The following is a 23,151-nucleotide window of genomic DNA, read 5'->3' on the forward strand; positions in this document are numbered from 1 at the left end:
GTTTAACCTTCATTTTTCTAGGGAGACTCAACAGTGCGGTTCTTTTTCCACATTGCTCTGCATCCCTGTTACACTTTCCCACACATTCACACCTGGAAGCAGTCCAGCAGAAACACATGGAAGCAACCTCACCGGAGCTGCTGGAAGTTACACAAACACTTTATACTCACACTTTGCAGGAAGGCCGTAGCCGCAGGTAATCTTGGCCTCTCCTGTCTTACAGCCGTTGAGCGAAGCACACTCCTTTTTTAGCATGGGACCAGCAGCGCGGTGGATCGCTCCGTCCACTGGAAAGGAGACGACAGGAGACTTTAAAAAGTTGGCCTACTTATGTGAATCCCCTGCAATCTCACTAATTACAGCAGCCAGAATGTTGTTTGAAGTCCAGCAGACACTTTTACTGGAGTTGAGGCTTAGTGCTAAAAGGACCTGGATAATGTCGGCATTACCGGTGAACGCTTGAATTTCCAGGCTTCTGCAGGTTACTAACTTTTCACCCCTAATCCTGCTTGCATCTGTCTCTCTACATGTCAGTCTATTTAATGGATTTTAAGGCTACTGCCTTCCTTAATTACTTGATTTAATGTGTTATTAAGGACTCAGCTGACTTTGACTTTTTGGTCAATTACTCTTTATTAATTAAATTTTCATAAATCTACATAATATTCATAAATGTGTATCTGTCTTTGATCCCCACCACATCTAAAGACCGTGACTGTGTTCATTTCCAGGAGGGCAATGATGCGGCAGAAGCAATTTTACAGCTGTGCCAATTACACTTTCAGACAGAATCCATGCACCCCTTGCAGTCAGACGTATTTCTTCAAAGTTAATTTTGATACAGTTTTATTATTATGATTCGCAGCATTATGAAAGCGAGAAAGCAGAATTTAATGCGTCTAATTCATACTTCAAGGAAAAAAGCAATAAAAATATCAAACTTCAACAAATGACCTTTTAAAATCATGCAAAACAATAATCCATCCACAGAGTGATCCATCCACTGATCACTGATCAGCTGGGGTGAAGAGGAGGAATAAGCTGGAGGTCCAACCAAGTCTTCCAGAAATTGCATTTACATATTCACATTTTTCACCATTCAGGTTCTTCTGTGCCGTTTTTACATTTCTTTTATCAACATATTGTGAAACTGTTCAAGCAGTTTAGGTGCTTATTTGAAGATTTATGCTCCTTAATTTCACCAAAGATAAGAAATGACGTACTTGAACAAGGGACATTGTGGTTCACAGGCTTTAGCTTAACAGCCGAGGCCGGCAGAGCACCCACGGGTGGTTTTTAATGAAACTAAAACACCATGTTGGCTGAAAACATTTCATTTGTTTGAATAATGATGACTAATGTATGACTAATGCTATTTTATGCTTTCTAATGATTTTGGGAAAGATCACGATTTTCCTTAGATAAAAGTCAAGACTGAGGAAAACCTCAGGAAATGCTCACCTAATTTACATTTGACTATAAATCACTTCATTATTTTTACCAAACACTTAAAAATATAGTTGTCTCGAACCTTGCGATACATAACTGTACCCAAGTCAGTACTTTGAGGTGCGTAGGCATGGTCAGGTCAATCCAGTGAAGTTCAAAGCGAGCATCAGAATGAGGAAGAAAGGTGATTAAAGTGACTTTGAACGTTGGTGCCAGACGAGCTGCCCCAAATATTTCAGAAAATGTTGCTCTACTGGGATTTTCACACACATCCATCTCTAGTGTTTACAGAAAATATTTTTTTTAAGTTAAAAATCCAGTAAAAATCAGTTCTCTGGGCAAAAAAGCCCTGTTGATGCCAGAGGAGAATGGTCAGACTGCTCTAAGCTGATAGGAAGGCAGTAGTAAGTCAAATAACCACTCATTACAACCTAGATATACAGAAGAGCATCTCTGAACGCACAACACATGGAGTAGAGCAGCAGAAGACCACACCGGGTGTCACACCTGTCAGCTAAGAACAGGAGACAATTCACACAGACTCACCAAGACTAAAAAGAGGATTTGAAAAATATCTCCTGGTTTGGTGAGTTTTCATTTCCGCTGCAACATTCAGATGACAGGGTCACAATTTAGCATGAACACAATTAAGCATGAATCCATCTGCCTTGTATCAACGGCTCAGGCTGCTGGTAGTGTAATTGGGGTAGGGGATACTTTCTCGGCACACTCTGGCCCCCTTAGCACCGATTAAGCATCAGTGAAACACCACAGCCTTCCTGAGTGTTGTTGCCGACCATGTTCATCCCTTTATGACCACAGTGTGCCCATCTTATAACTCCTGCATCCAGCAGGATACACATCATGTCACAAAGGTAAAATCATCTCAAAACTTGTTTACTCAACATGACAATGAGACATGACACTACACTCAGGCCTCAACAGTTAGCAAATCTCAATCCAATAGAGCACCTTTGGGAGATTCACATCATGGATATGCAGCCCATAAATATGCAGCAACTGTCTGATGCTGTCATGTCAAAAATGACCAAAATCTGTGAGGAATGTTTCCAGCAGCTTGTTGAATAAATGATGAATTAATACAGCTATGAAGGCTAAAGGGGTACAACCCAGTACTAGCAAGGTGTACCTAATAAAGTGTACAGTGGGTGTATACTGTATATCAAGTGTGTAAAACATAAAGCCCTGTGTTTCTATATGTTTTACAGCTTTTCCTGCTGATAAAGACCTCCCCCACAGACATTCATACTACACCAAAGTAATCAGGTATTATCAGGGGTGTCAAACTCCAGGCCTCAAGGGCCGGTGTCCTGCAGGTTTTAGATGTGTCCTTGATCCAACATGACTGATTTAAATGGCTAAATTACCTTCTCAACATGTCTCGAAGTTCTCCAGAGGCCTGGTAATGAACTAATCATTTGATTCATGTGTGTTAACCCAGGTTGATATCTAAAACCTGTAGGACACCGGCCCTCGAGGCCTGGAGTTCGACACCCCTGAGTTAAATAGTTCAATGACAGAAAAGTTCCTGTTTTTCACTGTCTACTATAGAAATTTTACACTTTGTTGTTTTATAAAACAAAAACATGCGACACTGTAACTTTACACATTCATCATGTAGAAAAACTAAGATGTACTGTTGAAATTGCACTTCTTTATCTTATATTCAGAAAGTGGAGTTTCACTCGTCCGGTCCACTCAAGTTCAAAGTGGGCTGTAAATGGATGTAAAATGAGGTTTGTTTGCTTTTTAAACCAAGAAAAAGTTTCATATGAAATAAGTATAATCAGTTCAATGTACTACAAGAAAGAACGGGTTCTTAGCTTCACCACAGTGGAGGAAGGCCATGATGGTGATATTTAAGGTAAGCCTTTCACTCGCAGTTACAAGTAAGAAACAATATTGTTTGAACCGTGATTGTGTATTTAGGAGCACATGCAAAAGAAAGGCTATAAAAGCCAGCCTGAGCAGCATCTTATTTTTCCCCCCAACAAAGGTCTGCAACACAACATCCATGACAATGACACTGTCAGTCATCTGTGTTTTCTTTGTGCAGCCTCTCCACTCTGTTTCTGAAACACTCACACCCACACACACACCCACACACGCAAAGATACACCGATGTATTGGAGATCGTGAGCTCAGGTGAAGTCAAGCACAACTTCTTCTAGAGTTAACAACTGCACTAATTACTATAACTATAAAATTTTGTGAGTTAATAACACACATCACCCTACCAGCTCTCTAGGCTTGAAAATGTACTAAAGTGATCTTTTCTACTCTAACATCCACTTTTGGTTTGTTTTACACAACCACAGCTCTCTTGCAAGGCTAAAATGAGTTGCCAGAAACATTCTAAAATGAAAGCTATGTGTGAAGACTAACTGTGAGCCTAATTTGTTATAAATCTCCAGCTTTGCCAGATTCTAGAAAACGCTGTTACAGACAGCTGCCCTCCTCTCTTTATAGCAATGATTCTAGCAGCATGCTACTTTCTACTTCTACTCCACTACATGTTGAGAAGCTTTCACTACATTTAGTGCAGTTACTAATTATTTAGTAGATTGAGATTATTAATATCAATTATACATGTAAAGAGAAAATATCCTATCTAAAAACAGACTAAGCCAAACAGCAATATACACCGATCAGGCACAACATTATGACCACCTGCCTAATATTGTCTTGGTTCCCCTTTTGCTGCCAAAACAGCAATGATCATCGATGCATGGACTCCACTAGATCACAGAAGATGTGCTATGGTATCTAACGCCAAGATGTTAGTAACACATACAGTAAGTCTTGTAAATTTCGAGGTGTCCAAAACATTTCAAAAGATGCTCGATTGGATTGAGATCTGGGAATTTGGAGGCCAAGTCAGCACCTCGAACTCATTGTTGTGCTCCTTAAACCATTTATGAGCCAGTTTTGCTTTGTGGCAGGGGGCATTATTCTGCTGAAAGAGGCCAGAGCCATCGGGGAATACTATTTCCATGAAAGGGTGTGCATGGTCTGCAACAATGGTTAGGTAGGAGTAACACATGGATGGCAGGACCCAAGGTTTCCCAGCAGAGCACTGCCCAAAGTAGAGTACATCCTGGTGCGAGGTGTTCCCCATGTAAGTGACGAACACACACCCCGCCATCGACATGTAAAAAAAGAAAAGGCGAATGATCAGACCAGGCCACCTGCTTCCATTGCTACGTAGTCCACTTCTGATGCTCACATGCCCTTTGTTAGGACTTTCCGGTGGACAGGGGTCAGCATGGGTACTCAGACTAGTTTGCAGTTATGCAGCCCCATATGCAAAAAACTGCGGTGCACTGTGTATTCTGATACTCTTCTACCGAACCAACATTCAATTTTTTGGCAATTTGAGCTACAGTAGCTCGTCTGTTGGATCGGACCCCATGGGCATCAGTGAGCCTTGGGTGTCCATGACTCTGTCATTGGTTCACCAATGTTCCTTCCTTGGACTGCTTTTGATAGATACTGACCACTGCAGACCGAGAACACCCCACAAGAGTTGCAGTTTTGGACACGCTCTGACTCAGCTATCTAACATCACTGTTTGGCCCTGTCAAACTCACGCAAATCCTTACACTTCCCCATTTTTTTCTGCTTCTAACACATTAACTTTGAGGTCAAAATGTTCATTTGCTCCCTAATATATCCCACCTGGTAACAGGTACCATGATGAAGAAATAATCAGTGTTATTAACATCACCTGTCAGTGGTCATAATGTTTTATTTGATCAATTGAGTAATAACCAACCACTGGAAAAAATATCCATCCATCCATTATGCAATTCAGGGTTGTGGGGGCAGGCACTGATGTGAGGAAGGAGGACTGGTTCACCCTGCACAGGTTGCCATTCAAACATGCGCACTATGATAGTTGTCAGCACTTGCTCAAAATAGTTTAATAGCATCAGTCCATATGCCAGAGCTCAACACATAGGTCTGGTTCTTATCGGTCTCTCTGTGTACAGACCAGACGTCACGGCGGTGTGTTTCGCTAAACTGAGTGGCTCCAGGCGGGGGCCTGGTGTTATCTGTGTTAAGCTGGCATATTGCTGAAAGGACTAGTACATCCTGGATAGGTTGCCAGTAAATATGTAGACATTTAAACATGTTCCTGTGTGTTAATGAAAAGCATCCCTTTAATTCAATTTTCCACAACTTTGGTCGTGGTGTACGATTAACACATCTTTTTTCTAGAATATTAAATCTAAAGTTTGGATTCTAAATCAACCCGGAATCAGACACATCTGTCAGAAATGGATTTGTCACAGCACTATGACACTTGTCAGCACTGGTTCAAAATAGTTCAATAGCATCAATCCATATGCCAGAGCTCAGCACATTGGCCTGTGGTTCTTATCTGTCTCTCTGCGTACAGACCAGCTGTTACAGCGGTGTGTTTCGCCAAACTGAGGCGCTCCAGGCAGGGGTCTGGTGTTATCTGAACATTATTGTGTTAAGTTGGCATATCGCATGCGGCGCTGAGCTGTGGTGTGCCATGTCATGCTGTGCCATGTTGAACTGGGCCACGCTGTGAGCGAAGCACAAGTGCGAGGGTGTGACAAACAAGTTCTGAACAGTGGCTACCTCCTCAGGGTGCTCAGAAACTAGCTTATATGTGTGTATGCGCATGTGAGTGATATATTGTGTGTGTATATCCTTGTCAAAGCATATGTGCAGCTGTGGACACTGTATTTATGAGTGTATTTTCAAGTGTACGTGTGGCGTGTGTGTGATGAGTCCTTGAGGTGACACAAAAATACGCTGCACACCGACTTTGAAGCAGGCCAACTCTGAAAGAGAGAACAAGTGTGATAAGACAGAGAGATGGAAAGGAGAGAAAGGGAGAGAAAGGGAGGAGGGGAGGGGAATAAGCAAGAGTAGCAGATGTAAAAATAGTCTGGAGGGAGAGAAAGAAACAAGCAAGAAAAACAACATAAAAAAAGAAAAGGAACTGAACTGGAAATTAAACCAACAATACCTTTTTTTTCATTCGTTGCTGCATGTTTGACAGATACACAAATGTGTATGTGCCTCTGTGTGTGCCTACTAGTGCAAACTGGCCTTTTTCCCCTCCAGTCTTCATGAGTGGACTGCATAGCCTTGAGCTACAGCAGTGCTTTTTGACCCAAGTACTGCCCTGCCCTCACTCTTACACAGCTGTAATACAAGCTTGCGAATGGAGCTGAAAAACATCCACAGTGAGGCTTGCACGCACACACATGCAGCTACACACTCTAGAGCACATATGCATGGGTGCACACACAGCTTTAAATACAGCTGAATGCCAAAATTAAGGAACACGTGTCCTGGCACAGAAACACTGTTAGGAAGACATTTAATTTGGGAGTTTAATGTGACTACAAAGGATGGCAAACTGCTGATTCCCGCTTGTTACAATGACCCCTTACATCAGGCGCAGGGCCAAGGGGGCTGCCGAAATCTGATTTTAGATCCCCGGTGCTAAGGTGTTAGCCTATTACTGGCATGGATGAATGACTGAGCAGGCCTTCTGAGTTCAAGTCCCCAGATCTAAAGCCTTTCTATGAAGTGACCAATCACACTCTTATGTGGAGAGTCACACAGGGACACAAAAAAACCAAAGAGGAAAGAAACACGCCCAAAGAGACACACAAAAGATGACTTTTTAATCCCAGAAACCAGCACTTCCTGTCCTTTTAGCTCCAAATAAGATCATTTTAATGCCATGCTCAACATATTTTCTTTCACATGAGTTGCTTTTTCCATTTAGCAAAAGGCAGCTTTGATATTATCATGTTTAAATTAGATTGCTCCTTGCTAAATGGAGATGATAGGAGGCAGAAAAAAGAACCTGAACCTGGTGAGTATGGTTAATAAATATCCATACACCTATTTAACCACTCCATGACTCCCACCTCTTTAACACAGACAAGCTATCCCTTTCACTGCACTCACTGAACGCAGACCATGTTAGCTTTCTTTCAGTCTACAGTAACTTCTGACTCCATGGGAGCCAGTGTAATAGCCCAGCATGAGCACTGCATGCTACTGAGTAGATTCAGACACTGTTCTGTCACTTGAATGGTGCCAGAAATATGAAGGGGGAATTCATGAGCAGAGGGGGAAGCAAACGAAAGATGTGCTCGAAGCAAAGCGGCACCGGCAGTACCTTGTCAATCCAGACACCTATGTAAGAGTCGCTTGTGAGCACCAATATCGCTCTAGAAAACAATATCAGTGGATTTGTTGAGTTTCTAGACCAAAATCTTTTTTCTGCCAGAAATATTTGCTTTTTTAAAAATTGTAGAAAGGCGAACAAAAGAATTGTCTTGAATATGTTTTCTATGAGTTTCCACCAGTATTAGTATTATACTAGTATTCCACGCATATAATTTGAGACCAGCATCTATAATGTACTTGTGGTTTTGGCGAGCTATAACAGCTGCCAGGTGGTCAACCCACTTCACATTGTTATATCTGAACAACTACTGGATGTATTGCCACGCATTTCATACCAGCATATTCTCACTCCCTGGGACCCATTCATCCATCTATCCATTCACTTCCGCTTATCCTTTTCAGGGTCGTGGGGGGTGCTGGAGCCTATCCCAGCTGTCATAGGGCAAGAGGCAGGGTACAGATCAAATTTTGTCATATTTTAAAGGTACAGGTAGTCGTTTTTTGAGGTTATTTCACAGAGAAAAAAACAATACGGTACTCAGAAATATACAGCGGTGTGAAAAAGTCTTTTCCTTCAGAAAAGGAACATCATACCAACTGTTCATGTGCAGCAGAGGCAATTTTTAATTTTTGTCTGCACCTTCAAACTCAAGATATGAAGAAGGAAAAAACCTAAGTCTTATAATCTAAGAAGGAGTCTCCTTGATCAAAGAAATGAAAGCACAAGGGGAAGAGACCATGCAACCTGTATCTGGATAAAAATGTCACCCTCTTCCTCCTCACTGAAAATCATGACTCTAACATACGAAACGTGCATAAATATGCCTTTTTATTTCCACCGTTTTTGCAATTTGTTATGGTAGCAGATTAGACATGCGGCCCTCCAGACAACTAACAATATGCAGACTAAACAACAACTATCTCTAATATTAGATTTGAGTTTCCTGCCTAACAAAGGAGGACAGCGAGTATCTACTGTAGAGGAGGTAACCTACTAATGGGAAGGTCAGCGGGTCAGTCCCTGGCTCTTTCAGCCCACATGTTGAAAGATACTGAACCCCCAAAAGCCCACGATACACTGGAGTGTGAGTGTGTGAGGTAGTTAGAAAGTTATTGCAAGTATAAAATAAAATAAGGTGCTGTATGAATGTGTGAAAGGGTAAATGTGGATTGTATTTAAAAAGTGCTTTGAGTGCTCTGTTAAGCTATAAAACGCTATATAAATATCAGTCCATGTAGCGTTAACAAGAACTTTTCACATCTACAACAAACTTCTCTGCTAGTTTCATGGCTGTCATGGTTACTCATGCCAAGCAGTGATGACAGCAGTTGTTCAGATGTACTGAACTGTACTGTACTGCACCGCAGGTTGAAAATGAAGCTGAATGGGTAGCCAGAACAGTACAATGTAAAGCCAAAAGATTGTGGTCAAGTTTCAGTACATGAAAATCTAGGGGTGAGATCAACTTGTTCATTTATAGTCCCCAAGGAATAAAGTCTAAAGACTTTCTCTAGTACAACCAGCAAGCTGTAATGAGTGCTTTTAAGTTTTATTTTTTTTAAAACAAAACAAAACAAAACTATTGCCTAGATTTCTTTGCAATTTGATGCAGAAATCTATGCCTCCCTAAAGATGAATTACCAACATAACAGACTAATGTTAGTGTGATCAAGTGCAATAATAACCTATTTAACGGTGAGCCTATTAGGTGCCATTATGTAATGTAATCAGTGGTTTTTGATATGGTGACCAGGTGTTTGGTAGATTAGCCCCAGCAGGCCACCAGAGAAATGCCATTACAGCGCAGGTGTTGACTTTATCACAACAGAAATTGCTTCTTTCACATTTATAATGTATTCTTCCTGTTGATCAAGTTAGCTATTAAAAGTTTTTTCTAAAACTTTTTAACATCCATTGTTGTTTAATAGCTAAGGGTTACTTTATAACTTTTTATGCACGATTAATAATCAGAGGAGCTGGTAGGAAGTTTTTCTACTCACCACAAGTACTATAAAGTATGCCTGTAATTTTGTACCCCCTCATACTAAAACATGGCGTTCTTTGACACACACTTACACACTTTGGAAAACAATGAGTGTTATAAGAGAAGCACCTGGGAGAGAATTGTGAGGTTTCACTTTTTTTACTGTCTATTTTCACCGTGGAGCTCTTGCTCTCTATTGTTGCTCTTTTAGGAGGCTTGTTATTGATTTCCAGAAAATATCAGATGTCAGTAAGATTTATGATGTAAGCAGGCTGCAACCGTTTCTACTAATGTTGAAAATAAAACTTTTCATGACTGCTGTCTTTAACTGATCTGAATATAGGACCCAGGGTAGATCAATGTGAATTTCATGACCTCCTTTATTTTTAGGGACTCGGTGTGTTTGATTCTAACTACATTAACTTGTAACTTTTACAGCACTTGAACCTGAGTTACTCATGGCTCAGTCCCAATATAGAGTAACAATAGCATGGAAACATCCTTGCCACTAGGGGGTTCAAAAATAATAACCAGTGTTTGCTCAGTGACTGCACTGAAATTTTTTGCTGTAAGAGACCAATTGCAAGTAGTTCTAGTAACCAACTTCCCCAGAGATTAAGCTTGTAACACCCTCAATTTCTGGCCAACCACTTTTGATCACAAGGCAGTTGCACGGTCTGGTAGGAGGCAACCTGTCTCCAATCTGATGTAGCAAATCTCAGACAGATTAGCAATTATTCCTTACCTTTGCCGCCTGCTTTATAAACGCAGGCAGACTGCCAACACCTCGAAATCAGTCTTAGTCAGTCTATGCTGAAGAGTACAACTTATCTGTTATGTGTCTTTCTGCAATAACACTGAGGCATTTCCAGGCCAGTCAAGATATACATCTCTCCAGCGAGTCCTGGGCCTGGCCCGGGGCGTCCTTCCAGTGGTACATGCCAGGAACACCCAGGAGGCGGCCAAGAGGCATCCCAATCAGATGCCCGAACCACCTCAACTGGTTCCTTTTGACTTGGAGGAGTAGTGGCGCTACTCTGAGCCTCTCTTGAATGACTGAACTTCTCATCTTCCCAATATCATTATTATTATTGTTATTAATATGGCTGAATTTATTGCAAACATTTTGGTCGTGATACTGTTTTCTCTGGTACAACTCTAGTACAAGGCAGGGATTTCAGACACAACAATAATATTCCAGCAGTCTGAAGCATCACTCTAATTGATTCATGTAATTTATATGTTTCTGTTGATTTCCTTTTGGTCTTTTATTGCACAGGAACTGGATTTTGTAAAGGCTGTTTGTCTGTATTGTTTGTGCTTATGAATGTAAAAAATAAATAAAGTCCCATCAGAACCAGAACAAATGAAAATCACTTTTCTTGGGAAGCAAAAAAAGTCAAACTGACATTGTCTTAATAAAAAATACCACCAATATCAGTTTTGTATAAGCCGCTTAGACACCGAGTCATTTAAAACGAGCAATGAGTTTGGTGTCAAAGGATACTTGTTGTTCGTACTCCACTGACTCTGTGCAAATGAAGCACATGAACTACTCGACCATTAGTCTTAATTGGCTACACCTAATGCTACCAATAGACATCAACAGATTATAACAGAATAACCAGGGAACACATTTATATCACTAGACACACAAAAACACACAAAACATGAAATATGCCAAATTAATTTTCATACTAAACAAAAAAAAATCATGCAAAATTCATTATTTAGCCTTGATTATCATACTAAATATCACTTCACTGTTTTCTGCTATTGAAGCTCGGTCTTTCGGGGAATCAGATGGAGTGCACAAACAAAAAATAAATAAATAAATAAAAACAATGGAGAGATGGAGAGACACTCACAGACAGAGAAAGACGAGACGGGAGACTGAAGAGCACAGTTGGACAAAAAGAAATGGCTTTGGAAGGGGATCAAGTGTAAAAAAAAAAAAAAGGGGGGGTGTGTGTAGGTGAAAAGAGTGGGTGAGACTAAAAACAAAGAAGGGAGAGATGAATGTTAAGCAGGGTTCCAGAGAGGAATAGATTAAAAGGATGCAATGCATGGATGAATACAGGAAGGACTGAAATTAGTGTTTTGGCTTCTTTACCCTGTTAAACAGGCGGCTGACCAGTTTAGGTGTTATCACATCTCCCTCGCAGGCTCTGTATTGACTGACTCTGGGGGAGAGAGGGAGGGGATGTAGGGGGACTGTGAAGTGATAATTGGCGATATGCTTACCTGGCGCGGAGCCTGCAACCTCCAGCAGGGCACAAAAACAAACACACACACTCTCACAAACACACATTCTCTGCTATTGTTCTGTGCCACGACAAGCTTTACCTCAAACCACCCACACTCAACAAACACATCCACACATAAGAAAACACACACTCACAGGTAGCTTGGCATAAGAGTAAAACCAATCCTGAAGTCTCTCCTATGGAATACTAATACGATTGCCCTTGCCAGCTGACCTCTTATAGGCCAAACAGGCTGTCTGTCAAACTAATGGGGCGGAACGCTGGCATATTGCTTTCCCACAATCCCTCAGCAGAGCCGGGACACTCATTTACTTCAGTCAGCTTGTTGCCAAGGCAACATTTAGGATGGTTCTGGTAGTGGATGGACGCACAAACACGCACGCTGCCTCTCCTACGATTCTGTATAGGCACCTGTGTATATGTGCAAACTTGAACTCACAAACAAATGCAGCGCAACCTGTTAAGTGTTACTACCGTGAACTCTTGCGCACACAGACACACACGCACACACACACATATATGAGTGTTGCTAACAGCAGTGAAACAGATGAATTTATGTATGCGGCTGACAGCACTGTCTGCATGCGGAAGGTACACTAAGTGCTCTTTGTCTCTAGTCTCATCTCCATGCTCCAAAACTCTCTCCCTTCATTCACAATACATGCTCTCCTGTTCATTTGTTCTGAAAGCCAAGCAGACAAGCCTATTCTTCTCCGCCTGTATTTTTCTCCCCATCCAGACAAGGAGAAAGCAAAAAAAAAAGGGCTGCAGACACACAAGGACGAGAGCCGAGAGACTTCCAGTACCGGGTTTCAAACTCCATCGCTGTTCTTGAGGATTGATTACAGATGTCATCTCATGCAATTTCAGCCTGAATTTTTTAGCTGTGCAACATTTTTTTTTTTCGTGTTTCCCCATCGAAATGAAAAAATGCAAGTGGATGAAATTTTAATTGGAACCGTGCTCATCTATTGTGCACTGTCTTAAAACCTAAACCAATCATAAGCCGGCAGTGTCTTCGTGGCTGGCTCACATCCTGTGCAATCTGTCCCTACAGACCCAGAGCAGGATCTCTGACAGCAACTGTCTGTGTGTCTGTAACTGTGTCTCTGTTTGATCAGTAACTTGTTATTATGAAAACGGAACATCAGAGCAAGTGAGGGGTTTGAATGTATGATCACATGATTTGGTTTGACAAGCGCTTAAAGCTGAATTCCAGATCTTCATTTCTATCTTAATATTTTGCTCATAGACGATTTTTAACTTGAAAAGTGTTTTTTTGCTGGCTTCTGTGATTTCTCTCCATGTAACAGGAAAATTACCAACCAGGCGACCTGCATCTGGGTTCAAAAACTTTATTTCATGGGTTTGCTTCTTGTGATACCAATTTTCTTTACTGCTTATTGAAATAGGAGTGTGGTGGGTGACTAAGGGGCAATCTCCAGAGCTAAAAAAGGAAGCCAGTGTGCCATGCAATACAAGTTGTTTTGAGTGCTCAAATAGAGTAGAAGAGTGCTATATAATTTTAAAGCTATATAATCTTGTCACTACATCACCTAAATCCCCTTTTAAGGTCATTTATTGTGTTGCATGCCCACTGTGTCGTCGTCACAGCTTGGTCACCATTCATACTGGCACTCAGTGTTTCCTGGACTTGCGGCAGTCTCCTCCAGAACGACAGATGTCCCCACTCAAAAAAATCCTCTGCATCATCACTGACACAGGAGTGGAAAAAATTATAACAGGAAGCAAAGTGATACAGTGATTAAAGTCACTTTCAGTATATGCCGCTGTTCAAAAGGGCCACAACGGTGAGCATAAAGGTGTACAGTCCAGTCGGGAAACTTCACAGGTGTGCAGCTGAAATCAGAATGAAGGCAGAATGCTCATAGATAAGGAAATAAATTCCCCCCATGGAATGAAAAGGCTCTGAAAATATGGTATCAGAGCTATAAAATTACTGTTGAGTGACAACACTGTTCACAAACTGCTGATTTATGTTTTAAACTGCACTTAAAACCCCACGGCTACCCGGCTAAATGAAAAAGGACACTATAGTTTTCATCCTTAAAGATTGTTTACAATGTCTTGAAATGCAGAAAACAGCTGTACACTGTATCAGTGAAAGCTGATAACATTTTTTGGAGGCCACATGCCAGTGAAAAAACACTTTAACGTGCCATACATCCCAAAGGTACGCTCTGACATATGGTGACCTAGAAGAAGGATCTGTCTTGGCTCTAACAATTTTAACAGCATCCATTCAAAGATTAAACTGATATATGTTCATGTCTACATGAATAAATGTTTATACAAAGATAATGGTAACTGTCTGGCTGACTAAACCTCTATCATCTTGGCTTTCTGTTCCATTTAGAAAATCAATCAAAGCAGTGAAATGTTGAAATAGCAGATAAGCTCGGGAATAAATGAGCAACAGCAGCCAGTGGACATAAAAAAAGGTTAATTTCCTGCCCTTGAGTTTGTTGTTGATGCACTGCATCAGCTCAGCACTCCTCCAGATTGAAGTGCGAAAAACAATGTCGACAGGTGTGCGTTTGATCTAACTGAATGACATTTACCCAGGTACCCTTGAGACTGAGAGGTAAAGAACCGTAAAGACCTTTTGTTGCCTCATCTTTGATGGAAAAAACAACTCACTAAAGCTGAATGAATGAACGCGTGGTTACTCAGTGCAGAGTGTGATCCTGGCAAATGTAGATGTATAGCAAATGATTTTTGTGTGTGTGTTTTTTTTCCCACTCGGCCCTCCGCTTGCATCTGTCGATCCCAAGTGGCCGTCATCGCTCTCGTCTTTCTCGTCTTCTTTCTCTAAGCATCGTTTCCCTCCCTCTCTCTTGTTTGTTCCATTCTTCCTCTTGTCACTACCCTTACCTCTCTCTAATTAACACCTACTCTAGGCTCTATCTGCCTTAGCAAACCCCAAAGGACAGAGCTGAAAAGGGAGATGGAGACAGAAAAATACATACAATAAGAAATGAGGGAAATCAACTGAGCAAGGGGGTAAAAATGGTGCAGAGTGGCAGAGAAAGAGAGAATAGACAGATTCAGATGGTGGCTGTTAATGTTGGCTCGTTCAGCTGGTCGGTGGAAATGTTTACAATGAAAACAGCTGCTGTGGTTAAATTTAACTGAATAAAAACATTAACTAAACTACAGTGATCAACATAAACATGCTTTACATGGGCACTAATGCACCCAGTGTGACGCATTCACATGTTCGAGGGCTCTCTAGAAACCATCTGTCTTTGTAAAGCCATCAGAGATCTCAGGACAACATCAAACGACGCTGTAGATCTCGAGGTGCTTGACTGCATGTGTGTGTGTGTGTGTGTGTGTGTGTGTGTGTGTGTGTGTGTGTGTGTGTGTGTGTGTGTGTGTGTGTGTGTGTGTGGCGACAGGAAGAGTGTGCCATCCATTTTTGTGGCTTGAGCCTCAGCTGGTGTTTATCAGTTAAGGTGGAGCCCGTGTGTCTGTGTGTATCGTGTATGTGTGCATATGGACACTCAGGACTTCAGTAGATCATTTCAGGCAAGCAGATGCACGGTTGTAAGCTGACATACGAATGCACATACACGCAAATATACAGACATGCAGGTGCACCACTTGATACTTCACCACAGAGACTGCAAAGAAAAAAGCTGCATGCAGACTAACATACAAATAGGAAGGTTAAAAACGGCAGTGTGAGCGAGCCGGGCTGAAAGGCTAAAGCTGTTTGGCCAAATGAAGACAAAGAAAACGACCACAGGCAAATGCACCAGCACCCAAATTTGCAAGCATTAACAAACACGCACACATGCACACACACACAGGTTGAGTAAGGTGCGTGCGCACATGTTTTAGTGATTCTGGCTACTGCATTAGCAGTACAGATTTATTGCAAGTATCGATTACCCACGGACGTCAAACATCACACACACGCAGCAAAGCACTGAGTCAACAATACACTGAAAAATGTTTATTTCCACAGCACTCCACACCCATAAATTACAAACTATTGACTTCACACCTGCAAACACGTAAAAAGCACAGACACACACACAGACATACGCACACACCCTCATGAGCTGCATGCAAAAGCACCTTGAACACCTGCCACAACAAAGAGCTACCTGCTACCTTACACAAAGAAAAATATAGACAGACACGACACATGGGACATAAAACACTTGCAAACACGTACACCAACACACACGTGTGCTCGCTCTTTTTGGCTCGTAAATTGCACTGCATCATCTGATTAAAAGAAGTGCGACAATTTTAAATTATTTGGTGTCCACAGACGACCATTTGCACCACAAAGCCGTGCCATTAATAACAGCTGAGGCCTGCAAGTATCTTGGCAGGCACACAAACATAGACGACCAAAGGATCAGACAGGTGGTAACTTACCTCCACCTCCACCGAGCAGAGTGTTGTTGGCTAAAAGAGAGACAAGAAGAAGAAATGATTGTGAATACAACTGAAGCGTAATTAATAAGGCTTAAACTGTCACAGCAAGCAATAATTAAAAAGTCGGAGGACACAAAACTAATTAAATTAAGCAAAAATGTCTGTAGTGCATAAATGGCGAGAATGTCTTTTCAATTTATATGGCTATGTATTTAGCCATATAAATAGCTTAGTATTACACTTAGCTTTTAGATTTCTATTTTAAATTGAAAACAATATTTGAGGGTTGGACTCAAATAAGAACAAGAAGATGTCTTTTAATTTATTGGACCATACCAACCTGTGATTGCTATTTGTTAAACTGAATAAATACCTGAACATATCAATAACCAAAATACCCATGAGTTGCAGCCCTCATCACATCTAATATAAAATGTTACACAGGTCTGATGAATAGTGCAATCACTTTCTCATTACATCCAGGTGATATAAAACTCCAACTACTAAAATGAGCAGATTTCATTTTTTCCCATTATGATTATTCAGTTATTTTAATTGTAAATCGATTACCCCTAAATCTTAAACTGAAGCCCAAACAAACAATACATTTGTAGCACCTCAGCCAACAGGAAGTAGTTTTAACACTTGCTTTTTCTGCCTTACCTCCTAAACTTTTCACTATGATTTAAAACACCTCATCATTTTGGTTTTAGAACATATTCTGTGCACAAAGTACATTTCATGGAGACATTTCCTACTTTAGTGCCCAACTGGTCCTAATGAAAATGTACATTCACTGATCAACTGCTCATTAATGCAAATATGTAATTAGCCAATCACATGGCAGAAAATCAGTGCATTTAGAGCATGTGGATATTGTCAAGATAACCTTTTGAAGTTCAAACTGAGCATCAGAATAGGGAAGGAAGATGCAGTAGAGCATCTCTTAACATCAAACCTTGAAACAGATGAGCTACAGTAGCAGAAGACCACTCAAGTCTGCCAAGAACAGCAAATGGAGGGCACAGTTTGCACAGGTTCACCAAAGCTGGTCAAGAGAAGACTGAAAAAATGTTGCCTGATCTGATGAGTCGATATTTCTGTGCCAACATTCATATGGTAGGGTCAGAATATGGTGTAAACATCATGAAAGCACACCAGCAGTCCTGCCTTATATCAACGGTTCAGATTGGTAGTAGGACTGTAATGGTGTGGGGGGTATTTTCATGTTTTGGGCCCCTTATTACCATGTTCATTCCTTTACCCACAGATCATCTGATGGCTACTTCCAGAAGATAACACACTATGTCACAAATCTCAGATCACCAGATCTCAATTCAATAGAGCTCCTTTCATTTGTGGTACAATGGGAGATTTGTATCATGGATGTGCAGCTAACAAATCTGAAGCAACTGTGTAATGCTGTGCATCTTTCTGGATCTATGTCATGACGAATGAAGGCAGGTCTGAAGGAAAAACAAGGTTCAAGCCAGTTCTAGCAACTTGTATCTAATAAAGAGGGTGATGAGTGTATATTGACACAGGAGAGCTATTTCTTTAATAATCCTGCCTAAATGATGTTTGTTTCAAGAGGTGCAACTGTTAGTTTAAAGGCAAACTGTTTTCCATTTCCTGCTTGTGGACCACTGGTTCAGTTTTCATTCTACAAGTTTGAAAATGGAAGAACCGGATATTTCAGTGCATTGAAGTGTACAGCACATCTTCATTCAAAGTGACAGTAAGACAGAGCTCACACAGTATCCATTTTCATTAGTACAATAATGACAATGCTATTAAGAAATGAAGAAATACTCTTTAAAGTAACATTGGAAACTTCAAAAACTGCAAATGAGTTACAGTTTGTGGATAAGTCTAACACCAAGTTGATACTACAACCAAAAAAGTTACAAAATAACACAAGCATGACTAGCTACATTGCTAACGTGTTACACTAGTGCTTTGCTGACATTATAAACAGGCTTCTGTGTGCAAACATAAGTCTTTGATCGGTTGATGCTTCACCTCACAAGTGGTGATCTGAACAAACGTTTAAATCTGCTCACAGTGAGTATCAAGCTTCAGTTTGAATTAATTCATTCAGCTACTTGTTCAACAGTAATTCTAATTTTAATTCCTAGTTCTATATTTAAATGAATCTTCATTTAGGTAAATATAGAAAAATAAGGGGGGAAAAAATGTGTTTTGACATTTGTCCTTCTGGGGAAAAAAAAAAAAAAAAAAAGGTTTATTAGTGTCAGCAATTCTTCACACGAGTGGCTCTCAGTTTGTGTCTTCAGGGCTTACAGTGCTGCTACTTTTTCCCAGCCAGTCAGTTAATTGCATCCACGTGGCATCGCAGGTGTAACTCGGTCCCTGATTAGACGGATAGAATGAGAACCAGCAGGCTCGGAGTCCCGTCAGCGAGGGCTGAGAAGCACAGCACAATATGAACGAGTAACTTCACGGCCCGCGAAGCTAATAAATAAACTCACGCTGAGGCTACAGTCCAAAGAATAATAAGCTACCCTGTGACAAAAAAATAAACAGGTAATGTGGTTCAGTTTGTGTTTCACTTATAAAAAAGGAGACCATACAGCGACTTCCAACCTAGATAACAAGGAGGTGACTGTAACTTAAACAAAGTAAGAATATAATGAGCTCTTTTTACAGCAAGGTAAATGCTGAATAAATACTAGTATCTATGAGTGGCCAGTGTGCTCCAAATCATTCCCTACTCGAATCAAGTCACTGCACATGCTTGTAAGTGTAAATTGCTGGCAGGGTGATAATGCTGGCTGTGGCTGCTTTTGACATATGTGATACCCAAGTGTTTTTCTCACCCGCATATCCATGAACGTGTGGACTCAGCAGTGTTAGCCTGAGGACATCTGCAGTGCTTCCAGGAAACCGTACCATAAACTCATACAAATCAAGTTTCTTCTTTTTTTTCCCCTATGCTCATGCATCCCATTTTGGTTGCTGTGAACATGTTAGGATAATCTGATAAGCACATAATCGTTCTGCGAGGGACAGTTTCAAAGTTACGTATGAACACACAGGGGACAGCTCTCATTTTAGCTAATCCTTGCCAGTAGGCATTGTGCCAACTGGGTACGCACTGAGACTGTACATGAAGCAAGTTGGTTTTTAAGAGAGCGAGGAAGAGAAGCTAAATCCCACAGATGTCTTTCCTTCTCGAGGATTCTCTAGTCTTCACCGTTTTCACCATCCCCCATTGCCTCATTAATTGTAAATACCACTTAATTTCACCCTTTAAACACAGCACATTTCCCTGTATACGTCTCACTAACATCTCCCAAAGTGACTCTCTCTACTCTCTATCAAGCCTTCTTAGGAAAAAAAAAGGAGTTTAATGTGACAGTGTGAAACTGTCTCAGGTGCACAGCTTGTCTAAGAGCTGATAGATCGAATGATGAACCTGAATGAAGCTCGTTCAGATGGAAAACCTCAGACAGATAAATCGTCTCCATTAAGTCACCCGTTCATCATGTGCTGATTAGCTGCAGGCTGTACATAAGGCTTATATCACACACTAGGTCTTGTTAGTACTCGTCTGTGTTGACTAACACGCCCCAGGCCATATGAAGCCTGGACTCCTGAGTGGTGAAAAGCTTCCTTTCTAAAGAAAAACAAATCTGCCTGAAGGAGACAGACTGCAGCTCTGACATGGAGAGCTGGACCAAAAACTACAGTCATCAGTGTTTTACTGGTGCTGAAGTGAACTGGTGAGCCCGACTGTGACATCATATTTGCTGGAATAACTGATTTTGTTTAGCCACAGTGGAAACTTGTTACAGCACTTGTTTTAGGGCTGATTTGGTGAACTTGTTAGCAAGACACAGAGCAGTTACCGAGCAAAGTAATCACCTATAATTTGTCTGTTTCCACCCTTTTGAATCCAAGCCGAATATTTACTGACGTTACCTCTGTTTTAATCTCTAACCAGTCCTTGGTTAATTACCTAACTGTATAGCGGCTAAATGTTGAACTATCTTCACCAAAGGACAGCTGCATTGTAGATCTGCCAGCTGTAGCCAATAGCAAAGTGACGACAACACTGTGGGTCAACAAAAACTTTAAAGTGCAATGCAAAACAGCACAATGTTCCAGGTCAACTCCCAACCAGGTGTACCTTTTACTGCATCCCATTTCCTGCCATCCTTCCCACATTTCCTGTTGGTTTCTGCTATAACAGCTATCTGCAGCTATCAAATAAAAGGCAAAATGAGCATCATTATGAGAGATTTGTTTCACACATTGTAATTTGATATATTGAGGATATGAAAGCGTGATGATTTTACAGGCTTTAAAAATCGTCTTTCTGACTGTCTGACTTTAGTAATGGGTAAATTGGTTGCTAGGAAACTGACACTGACAGTTACGGGAACCAAACCCTATTACACCTAACTATAGATATTACTTTGTCTGCATCAAGTGTGGATACGTGATAAATATAGTTTAACAGCAAATAATAATCATGCACTGCAGAATGAATGTGGAATACATATTACTGTGAAAGTGAGTTTTAAACAAGTATCCAGTCTGACATGTTGACCACAATTTTTTTTAACTCTTCCATCACAGATTTTAAAAAACTATTTTAACTTTGTGTTCAACATAATTCTGGACTAATCTGGCCAATAGCAAGCATTCTTTTTAAATAGTTTTTCCGTTCTTATCCTTTACCTCTTTTGCTCCAGAGAACTTTAGCTGTGTAGCTTTCTGTCCTCCCAGGAGTCAGACTATCAATAATATGGAGCCACTCAATAGGCCAGTGATACTTTCACTATAACGAGTAAAAACAAGTTTGAACTGGTAGGTGTCACCATGTGTCAATCTATAGAATCCAAAACACACCCAGTGTCATCAAAGAAGTGTAAATCCCATTGCTACTTCATCGCTAATGACTGCATTAGGAGCTGTAAAAACAAATTTAGAGTGTTTAGGCATGTCAAATGGGACCAGTTGTAACTTAACGATTTTTGGAAGCAAATTATTCACCTCCTCTCCTGCTACATGCCTTGGCTACATCAGTGTCAGGTAATGTCCAAACATTTCCATTAATCACAATAAGACACAGCAAACACAGAGAGTGATAATGAAATTCCCGCAGTCGAGAGAAACAATGCAACGATGACAACGTGTTTAATTACTCCATTACCCTCTGGAACCCTACGGCTGTTATTTGTGTGCACTAAGTCCTCTTTCTTTCTGAGGGAATGACACTAAAACCTGATGTTTTAGATTGCTGAGATTTGTGTCGGCTGCTCTATTAGAGCTGACAGAAATGTCTTACTCCCACATGATAATGTCTGTTTGAGAAATTTAAAAAAAAAAAGTACTAATAAGATGGCAGTCACTACCATTTCAGATAGCAGCGAGTTATGTCCGTACAGGGAAAAGAGTAGGCTGGATGTGTATTTTTCTTTCAAGCACTTCTTTTTTTTTTCCTTTTTCCTTCCCCCTTCCTGATGCCGTCACTGTTAGCGTGTGAAGATACAAGATGACAAAAACACACAAAAGCAGACAAAGAGTTCTTGGAGAGAGGGATCGTGGGGGCAGGCTGGTGCAGCCCAGAGGAAGCTGATGACCGGTATAAACACTGCTGCCTTCAGACATGAACAGACGGCACTCTGTATGACCTAATTCATTTGAAGGATATTGAAAGTATAGCAGTGTTTTGTTTTGTTTTAATTTATTAGCCTTTACTTCACTGCACCACCTGAAAAATACACTGAATACTTATATGGGGCTGATTTCTTACCCTTCCTTCAGAGTTATAGCATACTTCTGTGCTTCAGTATCGGCTGCAAAGCAGAATTTCCCAACACAGAGACTTTAGCGGGGCAGACTAGTCAGAGTGTAACTGGCAACTCATTTTAGCATATTTAAACCCGTCCAAGAAAAAGGTTCCATCCGCAATCAGTCTACTATTGGAGAATCCCTGAGCTAGCCCCAGCCTTCCCTGTCTTGTGTTTTCCTGACTGGCTGACTCGTTAATCAGATCACTGACGTGGAGGTTTTCAATATCATTCAGCTCCAATGACAGTCTTTGACTGCAACTGGCGACAGTAGCCCATGTTCTGCCTCAGAGATCCATTGCAAGCTGCAGGGACACTCTAATGAGAACCTGTGGCAGGTGGAAAAGTGGTTAAAGTGCTCAAGCTCACGGAGGCTTCAGAGCAGAACAAGGACTACCAGGTGCAGTCGGGAGTTCATCTGTGGATCAGGACACTGAGGGCCCGCTGATCAGGACGCTCTGCTCAGTTAGGTCCATAAGTTTGTGGACAGTGGCATATTTTTCCTGAGTTTTCTCTCTGTAATCCACCACTGTGGGTTTGAGATTCTGACTGTGCAAGGAGTTTGACCAAAGTGTTGCACTCACTGGCACTGTCATATATCTCAATTTTCAGAGGTTTGAAAGTAACTGGGGTCAAAATTAATCTTTTTATTTTTATTATTTGGCCAAAAACCTGTGGATCTACCTGTATTTGTCAACGTTCTTGGCAAAATATTTGGAACAGCGCGCAGGAAAAGATGTGGGACAAAATATCAGTTCTGCAATATTACATATCACTTCATTTTGAGATACGTTTTCAGTACTCTGGCAAGCAATATGAAGACTTTTATTAAAAACACAGAGGCAATGCTAAAAATGGATTCCACTACCAATTCCTTAAGGTGGTGCTTTTCAAAATAAAATGAGGTTAACGTCAATGGAAGTTAACTAAATTATAGTGAAGCACAAGAACTTCACAGGGGGGACGTGGTGGACAGCAGGGGAAAGCAAATTAGAGATCAGACAC

The 23,151-nt window shown here is 41.0% G+C and overlaps 1 protein-coding gene across 2 annotated transcripts in view; it reads right to left on the bottom strand.

Moving 5' to 3' along the window:
- Nucleotides 1-23,151, bottom strand: part of macrod1 (mono-ADP ribosylhydrolase 1) — a 144,384-nt gene that overhangs the window by 50,104 nt on the left and 71,129 nt on the right. For both annotated transcript variants that reach the window (XM_039619206.1, XM_039619200.1), the window contains exons 4-5: nucleotides 16,325-16,354; nucleotides 171-287 (exon numbers count right to left, since the gene is read on the bottom strand). In XM_039619206.1, coding sequence (XP_039475140.1) covers nucleotides 171-287; nucleotides 16,325-16,354 — 147 coding nt within the window. The remainder of the gene's footprint in view (nucleotides 1-170; nucleotides 288-16,324; nucleotides 16,355-23,151) is intronic.

The sequence above is a fragment of the Oreochromis aureus genome, linkage group 2 (assembly GCF_013358895.1).
Source record: "Oreochromis aureus strain Israel breed Guangdong linkage group 2, ZZ_aureus, whole genome shotgun sequence".
Classification (NCBI taxonomy): domain Eukaryota; kingdom Metazoa; phylum Chordata; class Actinopteri; order Cichliformes; family Cichlidae; genus Oreochromis; species Oreochromis aureus.